Here is a 16,861-nt window from a genome sequence, read left to right on the forward strand (position 1 = left end):
CAAAAATATTCTCATTTATATTCCAGTCCTTCTTTAAAAATGAAGGATGTGATATATACAATGACTCTTATTTTTTTTATGAAACGCCAATGGTTTACTAAGACAGAGGTATTTAATAATAGCTGTAAAATTTGAAGCCATCACTGTCCTGCAGATTTTCACCCCTCATCAGCTTTCTACCCATCCGGCTGGATAAAGGAACTTTCAAGCATGATGGAATAAAGTGACTTAAGTCCTGCTAACATAGAAAAGCAATTGTGATGTGACCTCTCTTTTTTTTTTTTTTTTTTTAAATTGCTAAGATGAAATGTTACAACAGTTGGGAACCTGAAAATCCATTTGTACTGGAACTTGGAATCTTTTTAATCAAATGGGGAAAAAAATAAATTGGCTGCAGCGGTGGCAAAAAGAGGTGGTGCATTGTTGGAAACCAACCTGAATGAGTCTCGAGGTGGATCAATGTAAATTTTGCTTACAGCTGTTTTCCACTGGATAATCTACAGTAGAAACAGTTGTAGCTGTTCTTCTTGCCGTTCTTCAAAATGAAGTTGCTTATGAATTCTTGAACTATTTTAATAGTCACTTTTATAGCATCTGTCTCTTTTTTTTTTTCTCTGCAGCTTACCAAGGTGACGAGTAAAGTTCTCTCTGAGGAGCCAAAAAGCAGACAGCTCATGACTTCTGATCAGGACACTAAAGTTGTGGCTGAACCGCAGGTGCAGCAAGTACAAGAAGTTAAAGACAGTTCTCATCTAGTAAGTATTATAGTAAAAAAATAATTTCACTTAGTTTCTTAATGTAGTCTTTGTTTTGTATTTTAAACAAATATGCACTTTTGTTTGGCAGTCTTTAATACAAATTGTAGCCCAAAACGTTCTAATACAGGATGTGGGCAGTACATGGCACCACCACCAAAAATCCTGAGAAATAGTTGTCTAGGTAGCTGCATTTCCATAACTCCTGGAAATTCACCTTCATGGTACAAAGTTGTTGCTCAGTCTTGGAGTAGTATGCATCTTTAGTTAACATATTATGCACTTACTAGTATGCTAAAGCCAGTTGGAGAGGAGGGTATTTTTTGTTTGTTTTTTTTAAACAAAATCAAGTTACCAACCCTGAAGTCAGTCAAAAGAAAATGCTAGAATCTACACATGAGGAGAAATTTTACAGGAATAAATCCTGGCATGGATATTTTTAGCTTAAGTGTGTTAATTTGTGGAAAATGGTATTTTGCATAGTTGGAGCACTCTGGCAGACTGCACAAAATACATGTTGCAGTGCAGGATCTAATAAATGGCATTATCGGGTTCATGTGGCTTTTGGCAAAATGCATGGTAAATGCAACTTGTGTACAGATTTACAGTGATAGTAGCAAATGTTCCAAAAAACTTAGACATTTGGGTTTGAAATTTTTTTTATTAACCAAATGCAAAATTTGACTTCTTGCATAAACAGTACTTAAATGATTTGAGAGACTAAAATGTAATAGTGCTTTGCCTTTAAGAAAAATGGTCCCTTTGGGACTGGGTAGGGAGTGGGAGCTGCACTTGGGGCAGGAGTAGGGAGCTGTCAATACCTCTAGACTGAGCTGTCAGAGTGCTCCTGCAGGCTCCAGGAGCAGCTGCTACCCCGCCCCTGGGGCTAGTGACAGAGCAGGGCTGGGTGGTGCTCCCTTCCCATCCTCTGGTGGGGTTGGCCCAGGCCTGCCGCACCCTTCCCCACGTTTGGGGACCACTGCACTAGTACACTTGAGGTGTACTTATATGCAGCACAACATGTTATCTGATTGATCTTCTCAACACTTTTTTTAAAACATTCTTTGCTAGAGCATATAACACAGATCACTAGACCACTTCAAACTAGTGTACTCTGCTTTTCTCACTTCCACTAATTAAACGTGTATTCTCCAGGTTGTCCTAAAACATGGGCATAAGTGGAGATTGGGGACCTTATTTCTTTTTAGTTGAGTCACTTTCTTGCCTCAATTCTGTTCTGCCTCAAACTCAAATGTAGATGTTTCTCTTCTCTTTAAAATTACAGACGGGAATATACTGAGCCAAATTTAGAATGGCGTTATTTCAGATATGCAGAGTCTTTGTTGCATGCTAAAGTTGCCTCTCCTCAGAATATCTGACTCGAGGAAACAGTCAAAATACCAGTAACTTTCAGTGCTACATCTGGATCTAATAGGTACAGCAGTTGCTGCTCTAAAGAAAAGGGTGTCCACTTATTTGCGTTAGTCTCCCACTCTGAGAAGCCATTCACTATGCTTTTTGTTTAATGCTAGTTCTTCTAAAATAGTAAAATGTCCTTAATTAAAACACATAATGCTAGATGCAAATGTAGAGACAAATCTCAAATTTCTGCTCTTCCGTATCTGTTTAGAAATGGGATTAACCATCTTCAGTAACTTTAGATGAAATCTGTTCTCTCATGTCTAAACTCTGGTAAAAGAACTTCTGAAGGCAAACAGTTAACATGAGTTTGGAAGACTTGAAATGCTATCCATAGCATGAGACCTGAAGATTAAGCATAATCTCTAGTTTTCAGGAGTGGTAAGCTTTTCTTAAGTGTCGTTATTTTTCAAGCTTTTCATGAACTATACCAGTATCGTGGTTCTTAGGGCACTGCTCGTGTAGAGCACCTTTGTTAGTGACATAGTATATTGAACTATGCTTCAGAAGGGGTTTCTTTAAAAGACAAAATATTCAGACATTTTATATGAGAGGGAATACATATTAGTAATTATTTGGTGCTTACTGTACAGAATCTGGGAATGTGTCTGTAGATTCATGAGCAAAACTTCTTACTTCAGTAGAATTCAAGAAACATACAAAGAAGGTCATCTAATTTGTAAAACTTTTTTTATGAAGACGCTTCAAAGAATAATTCTGGTCGAGGTCCTGGCTAAAACATTAACAAGAAAGCACTTGGGATTTTTTATGAAAATCACTGTTTTTTCCAATTTATTTGAATTGAACTACTTTTTAAAGGTCATAAGGCTATATTTCTGTAAACTGGTGCAGAAAGATGTAGATTACTTCTCTGGACCTCTGTGCACTGGGGGTATTCATCACAACGTGTTGCTGCTTGTGGAGGCCCTACCAGAAACCCTGAGAGCACAAGAGCTCAGCTCCCTGGAGGTTATTGGGGATGCACTGAAATGTATTCCCTAGCCATCTTGGCTGTGCCCCTCAAATGAAGGTTAGACGTCTGCTTTCTGCCAGTTCAGTCTCCCCTTCACAGAATGTCTGTCTGGGAGGCTTCTGGAATAGATGTAGACCTTGGAAAACATAACTCCTTGGGTATTGGTCTGGAGCCTGGAGTGAACCAATGAACCCACAGAAGCGTGTTTTTGTTTTGTTTTTTGTTTGGTGGTTTTTTAATTTCTGTAAAGGATTAGTGTCTCTCAATAAAATGTAGTGACAGTCTTCCTTTACAAACATAGATCAAAACTTACAACACACATTTAACTGCTCCATAGTTTGAGCAGCTAGTGGTCTGCCTAGTAGTAAGCAAATTAAGACACGGGGGGTTTTTTGGTAGGACCCCTTGGCCCCTACTCTCAGAACGCCCCTACCTAAAAATCTGGCTCTGTGTAGACAAAGTGAACACGTTCACTGGGAGTTTTCAAAATTTACTTTAGTCTGGTAATGGCTAAGGGTCTGTCTACAGGAGGGGTTTAATGCAACTTTTTAGATGCACATCTGGTAACTCAAAGGATACAAGTACCACCAATAGTATGCACCTAATATGCTTGTTCTGTTCTAAATTTCAACATGGTGTGAACACACAGCAGTAGTTTGCTGCGAACTGGTGGAGTATCATTCTCGGGGGGGGGGGGGGGGGGGGGAGATATCCCAAGGTCCTTTCCTGTGTGGCTGAGCAATGTATATTATGGGATAGTTTTCACTGTGAATTGTGGGATGCAAAGTGGAAGTTGGGAGGATTCAGATTTTAAACCCCCATGTTCTGGTGTTTCATGTCACGCTTCCTTTTTGGATGAGCATTTTTGCCATTTTTGAATTGCTTCCTGCCAGCATGGACCCAGAAATGCACTATGCTGCTATGATAAGTGAGAGTATGCAGGGGCTGACTGGGCTGTATTACAGTGCACAGAGCCACACGTTCGGCTTTGGACTTCATCCACCTTACCACCAAGCAGAAGGAAGGAACATGTTAACTGTCTGAGTAGTTGCAGGAAGGTGATTGTGTGCATTTGGCTGTTTTGAAAGACCGATGCTGCTGCTTATGGAATCATTTGGATGCAGCAGAAAGAGTCCCAATTATCATAGCTGTGCTCTGCACAATATTTGAGAGACCAAAGAGGGAAAGCCTTATCAATGCATGGAACCAAGGTGCAGAGACTTGCTTGGCAGTTTGAGCAGCCAGCAGGGCATCCTGTAGAGAATGCTAGCATGCAGGAGAATACTTTTAGGGATACCTGTTGCTCATATTTTGAATCTCCTGGTAGGATCTGTGGATCTGTGTATCCAGCTGCTACTCCGTGGTGGGGGCAAACTGGGATAGATTTTGATCAGTTCAGTACGTTTAAGGCTGGTGGAGGTGGGATATTGGCTATATACTTCTGTAAAACTTTGAATTATTTTAGCTTTATTTAAAGAATTGTGTTCCATTTAGTGATGAGTGAGAATGGACCAACATGGATTTGAAACCATTTTTATTATGGAATAGTAACAAAGCCAAAAACTTGAAATAAAACCTTTTTTTATTTGAAAATACATTTTCCAAAACATTCTGACCAACAAAAAGCTAACCTTTAAATAAAACAGTGTGAACCAAACTAAAAGTGCAACAATGTAAACAGCAAAAATAACAAGTTTGCAGGAGGAAGAGACTTAAAGTTAGTGTGGATAGGTCTTACCACTTGTATACAGTCGTTCTGGTGCCACGGTTCATAAATTCTGGACTTGTGGAACCGGTGTTCCTGGTGGGTGGATGTTGGACCTGATGGGAGTGGCCTCTCCAACAAGTGCTGTGTGGATATGGATGGATGAATTGCTGCTGGGGCCCGTAACCAGTATTGCGGCCTATCAGGATCATGTTTTTAGGAGAGCATTCTGGAGTTGCCTCTGTGTATTCCTGTCTTTTTTTGATGCTTTCCTTAGCCACTTCCTTGATCACTGCCATAGTCTCCTGGGAGAGCTGGATTTCTTTCTTCCTCTATCAGCCAGTGTGGTCTTAGTTTAGGGCTCTGCCATGAATTCGGTGAACATTTTGTCCTGAACCTTCCTTTTTTTGCTCCTTCTAGTTGGCCAGCCTCTCAACAGTAGCTAGAGGCCCTGTCCTTCATGGTTTGGCTGTTGCAGGTGGTTGTGGGAGTATTGGAAGTGGGGAGGGGACACCCAGTCGCTTATTGTTCATATTTCAGACTGGCCATGGTAGCATTTTCGTTTATTATGCTTGTATGACTTTACCTCCTTACGACACTTTCCATCTTGGGGAACCTCAGAGATGGTAAGTGGCCTGCATGTGAGGAGGTGCTGCGTGCACTAGGATTTCTGTATGCTATGTTTGCTGCTGTGCTTTAGTAGGTGGTGGGGTGGGGTGGGATGGGTTGAGTTGGAATTATATTCCCATTTTGGTTTTGCAGTTTTGTTTTAGGCCCTCCGGTGTTGGAGGGTTTGGAGATGTATTCAAGGCTGAGCAGAGAGTAATACCCTGTGGATCCCCATTAGGCTGTCCACACTCTCGATGATGCACTGAGGCAGGTGACTAGGAAGCAGAGAACAGTATTGCTTTAAAAAAGGAAACGGCAGACCAGTGAGTGATTCTGTGAAGTTATTCACCACAGTGGGCCACCTCAGGAGTACTGCAGGAGAAGAAAGGGCTTGCAAGCTATACTGGGAGGGGAGGGAAGCATGGGTGTGCTATACTAGGAACAGATGCGTGTGCAACTATTACCTATGATGTGCAAACTAAAATTGAACAATTCCTTAGTTTTAAATTCTGTTTATCTCCCCTGAAAACATGGAGAGAGTGCAGATGGGGTCCTGCTATAATTGTTAGTGGACTATGTATGTTACAGGGCATTGACACCTCATCAGAGAACAGTACTGTTTGTACCTTTTTCTGGGCATGCAATGTCCATTTAATACCTTATGTAAACTCGGAACACTAACCAAATTTATTTTTCTGTAACCACAGTCTCAAAAAACAGTTGCATTTTGCAATAATTTTGTTTTCATTAATCAAATGTGCTGGGGGGGTGGGGTAGAGGCTGTGGCTGCACCATGCATTTTAGGCTGGTGAATGGGTGGCATTTTCTAGGTAGGACAGGTGAGGGAAGGAGAAACGAAGATGGACAAGTGGCCTCTGTGGCACGGTCCTGAAGACTGTTGATAACTGTGGCTTGCATGAGGACTGTCACCTGGGTGGAGCAGCCGCCAATTCGGAAACACTATGGGGAAGCCAATAGGTCAGCATGGACAGAGGGAGGCAGGGGCTAGCTTCTGGCTCACATCTGTCTAAAATGGCTGTGGGGCACCCAGAATAAAAGGCAGAAAGTGTTGTATAGCATGACAATAATAAATTGTAAAGATAGGTACTTACATGTTGAAATTCCCTCCAGGGAATCGGACTCTTGGTTTGCAACCTGGCTTTCTAACTGGGACTGAGCCTCTGCTGATGCAGGGCAAGAATCAGTATATGTTGCAGCAGGGTATGACTGCAGCTGACTTTCCAGCTGGCTAGCATTAGGGTTCGGGATCCCAAAAAGATCCTAAATCTCTCAGGAATTGGCACTTCTCCAGCATCCTCCAGTGGGTCTTGCTGGTCATCTGTGGTGGTGGGGAGAGCAGGTTCCACATGGTGTCTTGGATGAGTTGAGCTATAATTGTGTAAGATCCTGTCCAGTTCATCATAAAATGGGCATAACATGTCCTCTACCAGATTGTCATTGTCCCTCATTTCAGTGTACATTCTCTTAAAATGCTTTCTCTTTTTCCTGCATTGGTCATTGTCCCAGTCTTGAGGCCAAAAGGTCTTTATTCTAGTGGCCAGCCATAAGAGTGTCCTGCACCAGTACTTTTCTCCAGATGGTGATGGAGATCCAGGGTCTCAGTATAGCTGCAAGAATAATGATACAGTGGGGTCCAGGAGAAAATGAGAATATTTTGTCTGCTCCAACTGTAAAGGGGGAAGGGATTGTCCTGGGAACTTGACACCAGAGCAGGAGGATGACACAAGTGAACAGACAAGTCAGTCATGGGCAACCTGCAGAGCACTGTGGGATAGCCTTTGGAAGCATGGAGGCAGATGCATGCACATGAACAGTAGACTGCACTAATTAATTTGTAGGAATCATAGTCCACTTGGCAAGAGGACTCCAGAGTTTGTTAAATGAGGAGTTTGTGTGCAATGATGAAATGAATCATGTATACAGCCATTTTCAAACAGGATTAACTTTGGTTTGATTCACTTTAAAACTCCTATGTAGACAAGCGCTAAGTGAGGCAGAGGGATTTCTTCAATCTTGTATCTAGGAAACCTCAGTGAATGATTGGTCATTAAATGTTGTATGGTGTCCAAACTACTTACTGTGTTAGGCTCCTTGAAATAGCTTGGAAACAGTGGAAACTCTATTGTTGGATACTATTAAAACTAGACACAGCACCTGGCTGTAAGAAACAATCCTACTTTGGCAGAAAACTGAACAAAACTGAACTTTTGCCATCTTTAATGTCAGCAGCTTGGAGAAACTCCCATATCTAAAATAATTTGTTTTTAAAACCTCAGTATACTTTTTAATGAGGGTAATAAAATGGCAGTGGTGGAGTCAAGTGACTCTTAGTTTTAGTAGATCTGGGATCCTTATTGTCCAGCCCTGAAGTTTTCTCCAAGTTCCTCTCGTACTAAATTACTATCAGTTCTTGATGTGTCACTTTTTTTTGGTTTTGTATTTCTCTGTCATAGTAAGTGGGCCATATTATCCCCATTTTACAGATGAGGAACTGAGGCACAGTAAGAGTAGGTGACATGCCCAAGATCATAAGCTGAGACAACTGTGAATTGAATTCTCATCTCCTAAATCATAATTTCATTCTTCAACTGCAAGAGAGGCTGCCTTTGATAGTGGGTTTTCCCCCCCCAGGTGTTTTAATAGCAGCCCTATGTCAATACATTTTACCATTCCTAATTTGATTATTCTGTTGCTCACTGTAGAGAAGATCCTTAACTTGGGCACAGTTGTCTGGTTCATCTACTGCTCAGGTAATCAGAATGATAGTTGTTAGTCTGTATCAGCAAAATCAATGAGGAGTACTTCTGGCATATTACACACTAACTAACAAATTTATTTGGGCATAAGCTTTCATGGGTTAAAACCCACTTCATCAGATGCATGGAGTGGAAGATTTTACTTACTTACACACACACACACTCTCTCTCTCTCCCTCTCTCTCTCCCTCTCCCTCTCTCTCTCCATGAAAAGATGGGAGTTGCCTTACCAGTTCTAATGATTTGAATTGTCTCTTCAGTGTAGATGAGGATTTCTTAGCAGGGGGAAAAATCTTTGTAAAATCTAAAATTTTATTGAGTAGGAAATTAAAGAAACAAAGTACAAAACATTCTCTTTAGCAACTTAAGACTAAACATGGGAAAGAACTAAACTAGTAACTTGTCAATAAAATTTATTTTTCATATTTTTTTTCTCTGTCCTGCCTTAGAAACACCAGAATATACATAAAGAAAATGGTATGATAAAGCCACAGTAAGTGTTGTCTTGGCCACAGAATTTCCCATTTTGTTTTCCTGTTAATGTAAATAGTAGAATTGCTTGCCTGTGAGAGCACTAAATGAAAACTTTCAGATCCAGTAGGCATGCTCTAGTTTTAATGGCACTTTGTTACTCTGTTGTAGCAAGCTTTCTCTTCACATTTTGTTAACATGTCTGATGTGTCATTCCATATTCTTTATAAAAATATGCTTATGATATGAATGACATCACTGAGATATGCAAGATGGCTCATGTGAGATATCCCTGGAAAGGTTATGACTTACTGAATGCGATTATCCTATTTGTATGCCTGTATCGTTTTTGTATCTGAAGTTGGGAATATTGACTATGTATCTGTACTTCAGCTATGCTGCTTTGGGTGACCCCCACGACTAACACTTCAGATACAACAATGGAAAAGTCAGACAGGGTGGATGGCCCATCCGTGAAGACAATGAGCTGTGAAAAGCTTGGCCTTCCTGTGGACTTTCCATACTGCCACTGACTCCTGGACACTGTGATGCTACAGAGTCGGGTGGTCTACTACCTGATACTAAATGATACTAAACATTACCTGTTTCAGAGTAGCAACCGTGTTAGTCTGTATTCGCAAAAAGAAAAGGAGTACTTGTGGCACCTTAGAGACTAACAAATTTATTGGAGCATAAGCTTTCGTGAGCTACAGCTCACTTCATCGGATGCATTTGGTGGAAAAAAATTCCACCAAATGCATTCGATGAAGTGAGCTGTAGCTCACGAAAGCTTATGCTCCAATAAATTTTAGTCTCTAAGGTGCTACAAGTACTCCTTTTCTTTTTAAACATTACCTGGGACTTCATGTAACTTTCCACTGTAAGGGAAGGGGCAGGGGGAGGGTAAAGTTTGGGAAACAAAGAATTCCCACCTTATGTAAATCCTATTTAAGGGTGTGGAGGAAGGCAAACAGGACTCCTCCTTTCCCTGGCCTGTCTACCCGAGAGGAGAAAGTGCAAAAGGGAAGGCAAGGGGGGAGTCCAGACTGAGACAGGGGTCCAGTCTGAAAAGGAATATAACTGGAACTCTGAACCACAGAAACTTCGCGAACTGCCTGCAACAATATCTAGGGTGAGAAATACTATTTGTAACCAATGTCTTTAGTGAAACTAGCTTAGTTTGTGTTTGATTTAATTTGCTTAGTAATCTGCTTTGTTCTGCTTGTTCCCCCTTTAAGACTTAAAATCTGCCTTTTATAGTTAATACAATTTTTGTTTATTATTAAACCCAGTTTCTGTAAATTTCTAACTCCCTCCACATTGAGGGAGGGGGCAAATTTCAAAATGTATGTTTGGGTCTGCAATCCAAGGGAGGTGGACATCTGAGTGCTGGGGCAAGTCCCTTAAGATCAGTCTTCCCAGAGCTGATCTGCAGCTTGGTGTGGCCCTGCCTGTGTGTCAGAGCCTGGCTCAGCAAGACAGGCTAAAGGGGGCCCATACTGGCAGAACAGATAGACTCAGTGGTACCTCAGCAAATCGGGTGGCTTCCCAATGGGTCCAACCTGTCAGTGTCTGTTTAGTAAAAGACTTAAACTATTTTCTATGGGCCTTAGGTATATCTGATAACCATCTTTATGAACCGTTACAAAACAAAACAGTGGTTGGGTTTAGCGTGTGGGTGCTGGGTGGTATTGGCCTGTGATGTACAGGAGGTCAGACTAGATGATCTGGTGGTCTCTTCTGGTCTTAAACTCTGACACTATTAACTGCTCTGACATGCTGATCTTACAAATTTCTGAATCATTCACACATTTCATATATTCAATGAAATGTATTCTAAATGGGGAGGAGAGGCTACCAGTTCTCTTTTCCAGGAAATGTAGTGGAAAAATGACTCATAATTAAATCTGAGTCAAGTTAGACACAAGCATGTTGAGGAACCCTGTCCCAGGAAAGAATTTGTGAGGGAGGAGGGTTAAAAGGGAAGGGGGCAGCAGATGGTAACAATGGTGGATAAGACTTCCTATGCTTAAGAACAGTTCAGCTATAGGGACTTGTGACATTGTTCACAGATTTGGTAACTTGGGCCAAAATGTGTCTGTTTCTGTGGAGCCTCAGGCAAATTTCTTGGAGATTGTGCATTCTTTCTAATGGTAAGAGGCTTAGTGTTGAACAGAGTTTCTTCTGAAAATTGACCAATTTAACTCTTTAGCATGTGCCTGTCTGAAGTTAGAGAGTTGGCTATCCGTGTGACTTAACGTATTTTAGTCTTTAGCCTTATTTGAGGCAATGAGTAGCACTTCCCAAATTCAGTTTCTTTTGTTCTGTGGACAGAACAAATTTTAGTCTGCAACAGACTAATACAGTGGCGTACAAAAAATCAAAAAGTTGCGAAAAGTTTTCTCTGTAGCAACTGTCTTCAAACAAATTCACACTGTGTACAAAATAGGGGTAGGGAGACATCAGATATGAAATCACTTAAAACAAAATACCACGCACCTTGCAGAAAGAAAAGAAACTGGGGACTTTGGACAGCTAATGAACATTGATTTTGGCCTATAAGTCCTTGCTGCAACCACCTCGCAGTGCTGCTCCCCAAGGTAAAAAGAAATCAAACTGGACAAAGATATGATGTTGCTCAATCTTCAGAGTTGTTTATTCCGACTGTATCTCTGTAGGGAAAGATTCTTTCCCAGGGATTGCAAATTGATGCTTGTCCAATTTCCGTGCTTACACACTAGTTAATGCAAGGACTGGCTCACTTGATACTTATTCTTCTAGGAATACTTTCTCCTACAATGGCTCAACTGCAAATTCTTGAAATATTTTTTTAAAAGACCATTTGCATGCTCAATTCTTATAGTAAGATTTCTCCCCCCAGTACTAACGTAAGCTCCTAATGAACTTTGGAATAATTAAGACTTATGTTATGCTTTTGTACCTTTCCTACCTTGTCCCTTCTAAAGGATGTCTTCAGATAGTGTGGTTAAATCTTACCAGTTCCATAACAGTAAAGGAGCAGGTTTACTCTCATGTTTCCTACATTAGAACCTTGCATGTTCCAGTTTTTCCTTGTAAATTTGTTACTAGTAAATAGCGTATTACAGAGGGATCAAAATGTTTAGTTTTTGGAGACAGGACTGTTTTTACTTTTTTGTATTGTCTTTTTCTTGAAAGCCGTCCATGTCTCCAGGTGTTTGTAGGTCTTATACACTTTATCGGCATTTCACCAGCATTTCACTGGTGAGCCATCTTCTCTTTAGAGCTCTGAAGATTAGAGCTTTCATGTTAGTCGCAGTCTGGGAATGCAGGCTCAGTAGTGGGAATCTGGTAGAAAACATTTTACCAAAGTAAAAGGATTATAGGTAATTCTCCAAACTGACAGTCTTTCCAAAAGTTTACTTCTTGTTTGGCATGCGTTTAAATTCAATGGAAAATAGAGCAGAAATTAATAGCAAGGTATTTGCAAAAAGATCTAGTGCAACACCTGGAAGACTGTTGTACAACTTTGTACCCCATAGTACACTAAGTAAACTGGAAGAACTTACAATCTTCTCTAATTTTACCACAAAGATAGTGAAATATCTCTGGCAATAGTAAGGTTGGGACGTTGTAAAAGAATTAAAAAAAAAAAAAAAGTATAGTCTGAACTGTATAAAATTAAAATAGACAAGGTAGAGATAGCTGAGCAATCTGAGAAAAATGTGATTGTGGGTTTGTTTAAACTGAAGCATTGTGTATTTAATACAATTTTGGAAACTTCTTTCAGAACTTGAAAACTGCTTGCCCAACCAAGCAGACAAGTAAGAATCTTTCCTAGACAAAGTGTCGTCAACTTAAGCAGCATGTATTCTTTAAATCTTTTTTTTTTTTTTTTTAAGCACTCAGGTTCCAGATTCTGTGGTTGCACAGAATCTTCTAAACCTGAACTAAGTGTGAAACAATACAGGGTCATCTTCCTGAGTCTGCAGGCATGGGACCATCACCTATGCTGCTGTTCAGAACTTATTAGGCAGCAGCAGAATAAATGTTAATTGCAGCAGTTTAACTGACAAGACTTGACTTACAATCTCCTAGGTGGCAATAAAACTTTAGAGTAGGTCAGTTTCATGCTGATGCTTCTTGGGAAGGCTGTGAGCAACAGCAGAATAAGACTGTCTGTTTTCCAAGTAAAACTGAAAAGATGCTGGGAGATGGGTAACTTGGTTAGACTCTCACTACCACTTATGGAGAAACTTGGAATTTATGAAGTGGATGAGAGGAATAGACACTGTTCCTTCCAGTATCCAGAGGAATTTTTGTGGTAACAGTGGAGGCACATTTCGCATTAGTCTTGCATGCTAGCCACAGGCTATAAAAGACTGGCGTTCCCTAAGCTGTAGCAAGAGTATTTTGGTTGTAAGCCAAACCCAGATGATGGGAGGTTGGTTCTGTTTGTTATCCCTGGAAAATGGGACCTGGAACACTTTAGTCATGGTAAATGTGTCAAGCCTTGTGGAAAGGATGAATGGGAGAACACCTAGCTGTGGGTGGGAAGTAGGGGAATTACTGTTGGGGTAAAATAAAAAAAAGTAGAATAGGTGAGCAAGTGAAGTGGGTTGTTTTTGTTTTGTTTTGTTGGCAAAAATGGCATAGACAAATAGAGGAAGAGGTAGAACTACCATGTAAGTAAAGAGGGGGAGAGAGAAGAGGAAGTACACACTGAAAACAGTGCAGGAAAGATATTCTCTTTAGGAAAGAAGAGTAAAGTGAAGTCCAAGAAGGGAAAGCAAGAGACAATTTAAAATAAATAAACCTACTCCTTTAAATTATAGTGGTGTGGTGACCTAGGCATTTTTGCTTTATGATGAGGATGACTAAGCTTTGTCAGAATTTAAAAGCCCCTGAAAAAAGGAAGTAAAAATTATGTAGATAAGACTACAACAGATATCTAGATATGTTGCAGGGCTTTCTGTTTTAGAAAGTTAATGCAATTGATAGAGTACTTAGAGTGAACTAAAATAACAATGAAGTACCTAAGCATGCTGTGGTATTGGTTCATTAAAGCTGTTTCCCTTTAAACCTGCAAGCACGTCATATGTACTGGAGCTGTAGAAAGGGGAATAACAAGCTGCCTGAATAATTGCTATATTTAAATCTGCTTTTGGACAAGCAATTGATTTGTATTGATGTATTAATTTTAAAAAAAAATTGTTTGGAGGAGAGGGATTTGGATAGCTTATAACTCTTGACTACAAGAGTTGTGACCTTAATTCACTTTTTTCTAAAAAGTAGTACCTTACTGTATATTCACTTTTATAGAACCACCGTTGGAGTATAGTCATGTGCACAACAGCTTCAGTAATACTTTTTCTGTGGTTCTTTAAATCTGAGTCAAACTTGCGTGTAGCTCTGCTTTAGCTATTGATGGTCATATCTGCAATTTCAAGGAAACTAGGTTTAGGGCATGTTTGCACTTTGGTAAAGTCATAGTTAAAGTAAAAAGAAAAGGAGTACTTGTGGCACCTTAGACTAACACATTTATTTGAGCATAAGCTTTCGTGAGCTAAAGTAGTTTGGTTTAAGGCAACTTTTCTCAGGAAATGTAGCAATTAAATGCTCACAGATCTTAAAATATTTGTCTGCTATGTTTTGGTTAGGAAAACTCTGACTTAGCTACTACAGTACGTATAATGAAACGTTAAAACATTGCTCTAATTGGGATTTGGACTTTGAGTGGCAATGGCATATGAGCTCCCTGCAGGGTTTTAAATGTACTATTTTTGGCATCTGGGTGTTGGCTTGTCTTTTCAGAAACAGTAGAAAGTTAGTTAGATGTGCAAGAAGGCGATTTGCAATGTGAGCTCTCCAGTAGTACAATTTCTTAAACATGGGTTGCTGCTTCAGTAAAGAACTAACTACCAGCAAAAATAATGAAAAAACTGGTCTGTTACAAAAATCTGTGGAAGAGGAGGCACCAGAAAACAGGATAAGTAAAACTTTATCTTCAATTTTAGAAACTGTGGAAAGTAAGGAGCTGTATGCAGTAGAAAAGACGGCTAATGGGACAGCTGCTTTAGTTGGCATTGAGTGCATTCATACCGATAATTACATGGAGTCAAATCCTAAACATGGGTTCTGGGGTAGAAAAACAAGGTATCCTTCATACAAAAGCGTGGAGAACACTGACCATGAGCAGGTCACTAAAAGAAAGTCTAACAGACCTTTTAACTTTTTTCTTTCATTTAGTCCTATCCTAAAGGTCTTTAACAGATATGAATATTTGGAAAAGAGTAAAGAAAAGGAAGACTGGGATGGCAGTGAAAGAATAATTGAAAATACCAATAGGAATACTCAGTGTACAAATACAGAAATCTCTCCATGTAATAGTCCTAACGGAAACACACACATTATAGCCAGAGAGCCATGTTGCTCATTGGACTGTATTTCTCCTTCATGGGAACCAGTGGCTCTAGGTCAAAGCTCAGAGGAAGAAACTTTGTTAAATATGAGTTATCTGGAATATTACCCAGTTAAATGTGAATATTCACGAACACAGAATGAAACAGTGGAGAATGTTCAAGACAACAGTTGTGACAGCTATAGAAAGATTTCAGATACATTACACAGACAAACAGCAGTTCCAGCTTTTACCTATATTGATATAGACCATAGACAACGTAGAAGAGATAAGGAGTTTTATAGTATTTGTATTGTAGACGCTGAAGACCTGAAAGTGGATGAAGAGATGCCAGCTACCGAGCATGGAGCGATGGCAGCAGACGTAGATAATTCAGCTGTTACAGTTGAAGGAATGTGCAATGTGGTATGCCCTCGAGACACTAGGAAAGAATTTCCAATCCTGCAGTCAGCACAAGTAGAAGCAGAGTTTAATACACAAAAAGAACTGTCTGTATGTGAAGAGGAGCATAGGTCAAACCTGCAAAAAAATGAAACAAAGGAGTATTATCATATGGATGTCCAGTCATCTTATACAGGCTTACTGGATAGCAGCTGTCAGACATGCAGGCTAAATATGGACTCTATAGCAACAGATGGTTTAAGAGCACTAGTATATGATGAAGAGGTTCATGAAAATAGCACTCAAGGATTGGATACACTAGATAGTAGTGTCAGTTTGAATGAATCAATTAATAAAAACAATGAGTCTGTAAAATTTGTGAATGCTCTCAGAGAAGAAGAATATTGTCCTTATTCAAAAGGTGTGAAACATGTTGACAGCTCTACTTCTGACATCTTATTGGCTCTAAATGCTAAAGAATATAATTTAGGAAAGACTGAGAGAAATTGTAACACTGCGACCACACCATTTCATTTAAGTCAACATTTACTGAAAACTGAAAAGGAAGCAAATACTAAACAAAAATTAGATGATACTACAAGTAACTTGTGTTTTCACTTAAAATTTCAGAAAACAGACAGTGATTCCTTTTCAGTGACCCAAGATCTGGAAAACCTTAGCCAAGAGGATTCCCTATTAAAGCCAGAAAGTAAACTAAATTCTAATGAGAAAACAAACACATTTCAGACAATGTACTGTGAAATTAGAAAAGAGGCCCCTTTTACTACTTCTGAAAGTGACAGCAAATTAGAACCGCTCCTGGAAGATAAAGAGAAATATACAGATGAAATTTTGTGTAGCTTGGAAAATGTTTTGGTTGCAAACGTGATTAAAGTGCCCTCAACGTTAAAGAGTGTTTTAGATTTTCAAACTGATACGAAAGGCAGCACTGAAACAAAAATACTGTCAAATGTTTTAAGTCCTAATACCATAGAAGATAACAATCATGTGAGCATCGTTGGGCAAACTCCCTCATATCAAGCAGATAACATTCCTGTGGAAACTCGTTGTCTGAGGAGGACTTCATTAAGGGTAAGAAATCATACTTTAGCATCTTGCAAGCCACATAACATAAGTACACATGAAATAATCCAAAACGAAAACAGTCTAGAATGTCAGCTTTCACCAGCACTGCCAGAAAATAAAGGTAAATTATATAACTATTCCAGTTCATTTAACAAAAACAGTATTTCCTCTGTATCTTTGCTGGCATATTCAAATATGAATAAAATGAACTTGAATTATAAACAAGATGAACTATGGGATAAATGTTCATTTCATGCAGTGGAAAATGAATTGAGTGCTGGAACT

General features: G+C 39.7%; 1 protein-coding gene across 5 annotated transcripts in view; it reads left to right on the top strand.

Annotated features, from left to right (window-relative positions):
- LARP4B (La ribonucleoprotein 4B) overlaps positions 1–16,861 on the top strand; it is a 108,686-nt gene that overhangs the window by 46,387 nt on the left and 45,438 nt on the right. For 4 of the 5 annotated variants that reach the window (XM_038390356.2, XM_043509588.1, XM_038390359.2 and 1 more), the window contains one exon: positions 621–755. In XM_038390356.2, coding sequence (XP_038246284.1) covers positions 675–755 — 81 coding nt within the window. In that variant the 5' untranslated portion in view covers positions 621–674. Of the gene's footprint in view, positions 1–617; positions 756–8,687; positions 8,732–16,861 lie in introns of those variants that run through there. The other variant, XM_043509589.1, reaches the window with a different exon arrangement.

This window comes from Dermochelys coriacea, chromosome 2 (assembly GCF_009764565.3).
Source record: "Dermochelys coriacea isolate rDerCor1 chromosome 2, rDerCor1.pri.v4, whole genome shotgun sequence".
Taxonomy (NCBI): Eukaryota; Metazoa; Chordata; order Testudines; family Dermochelyidae; genus Dermochelys; species Dermochelys coriacea.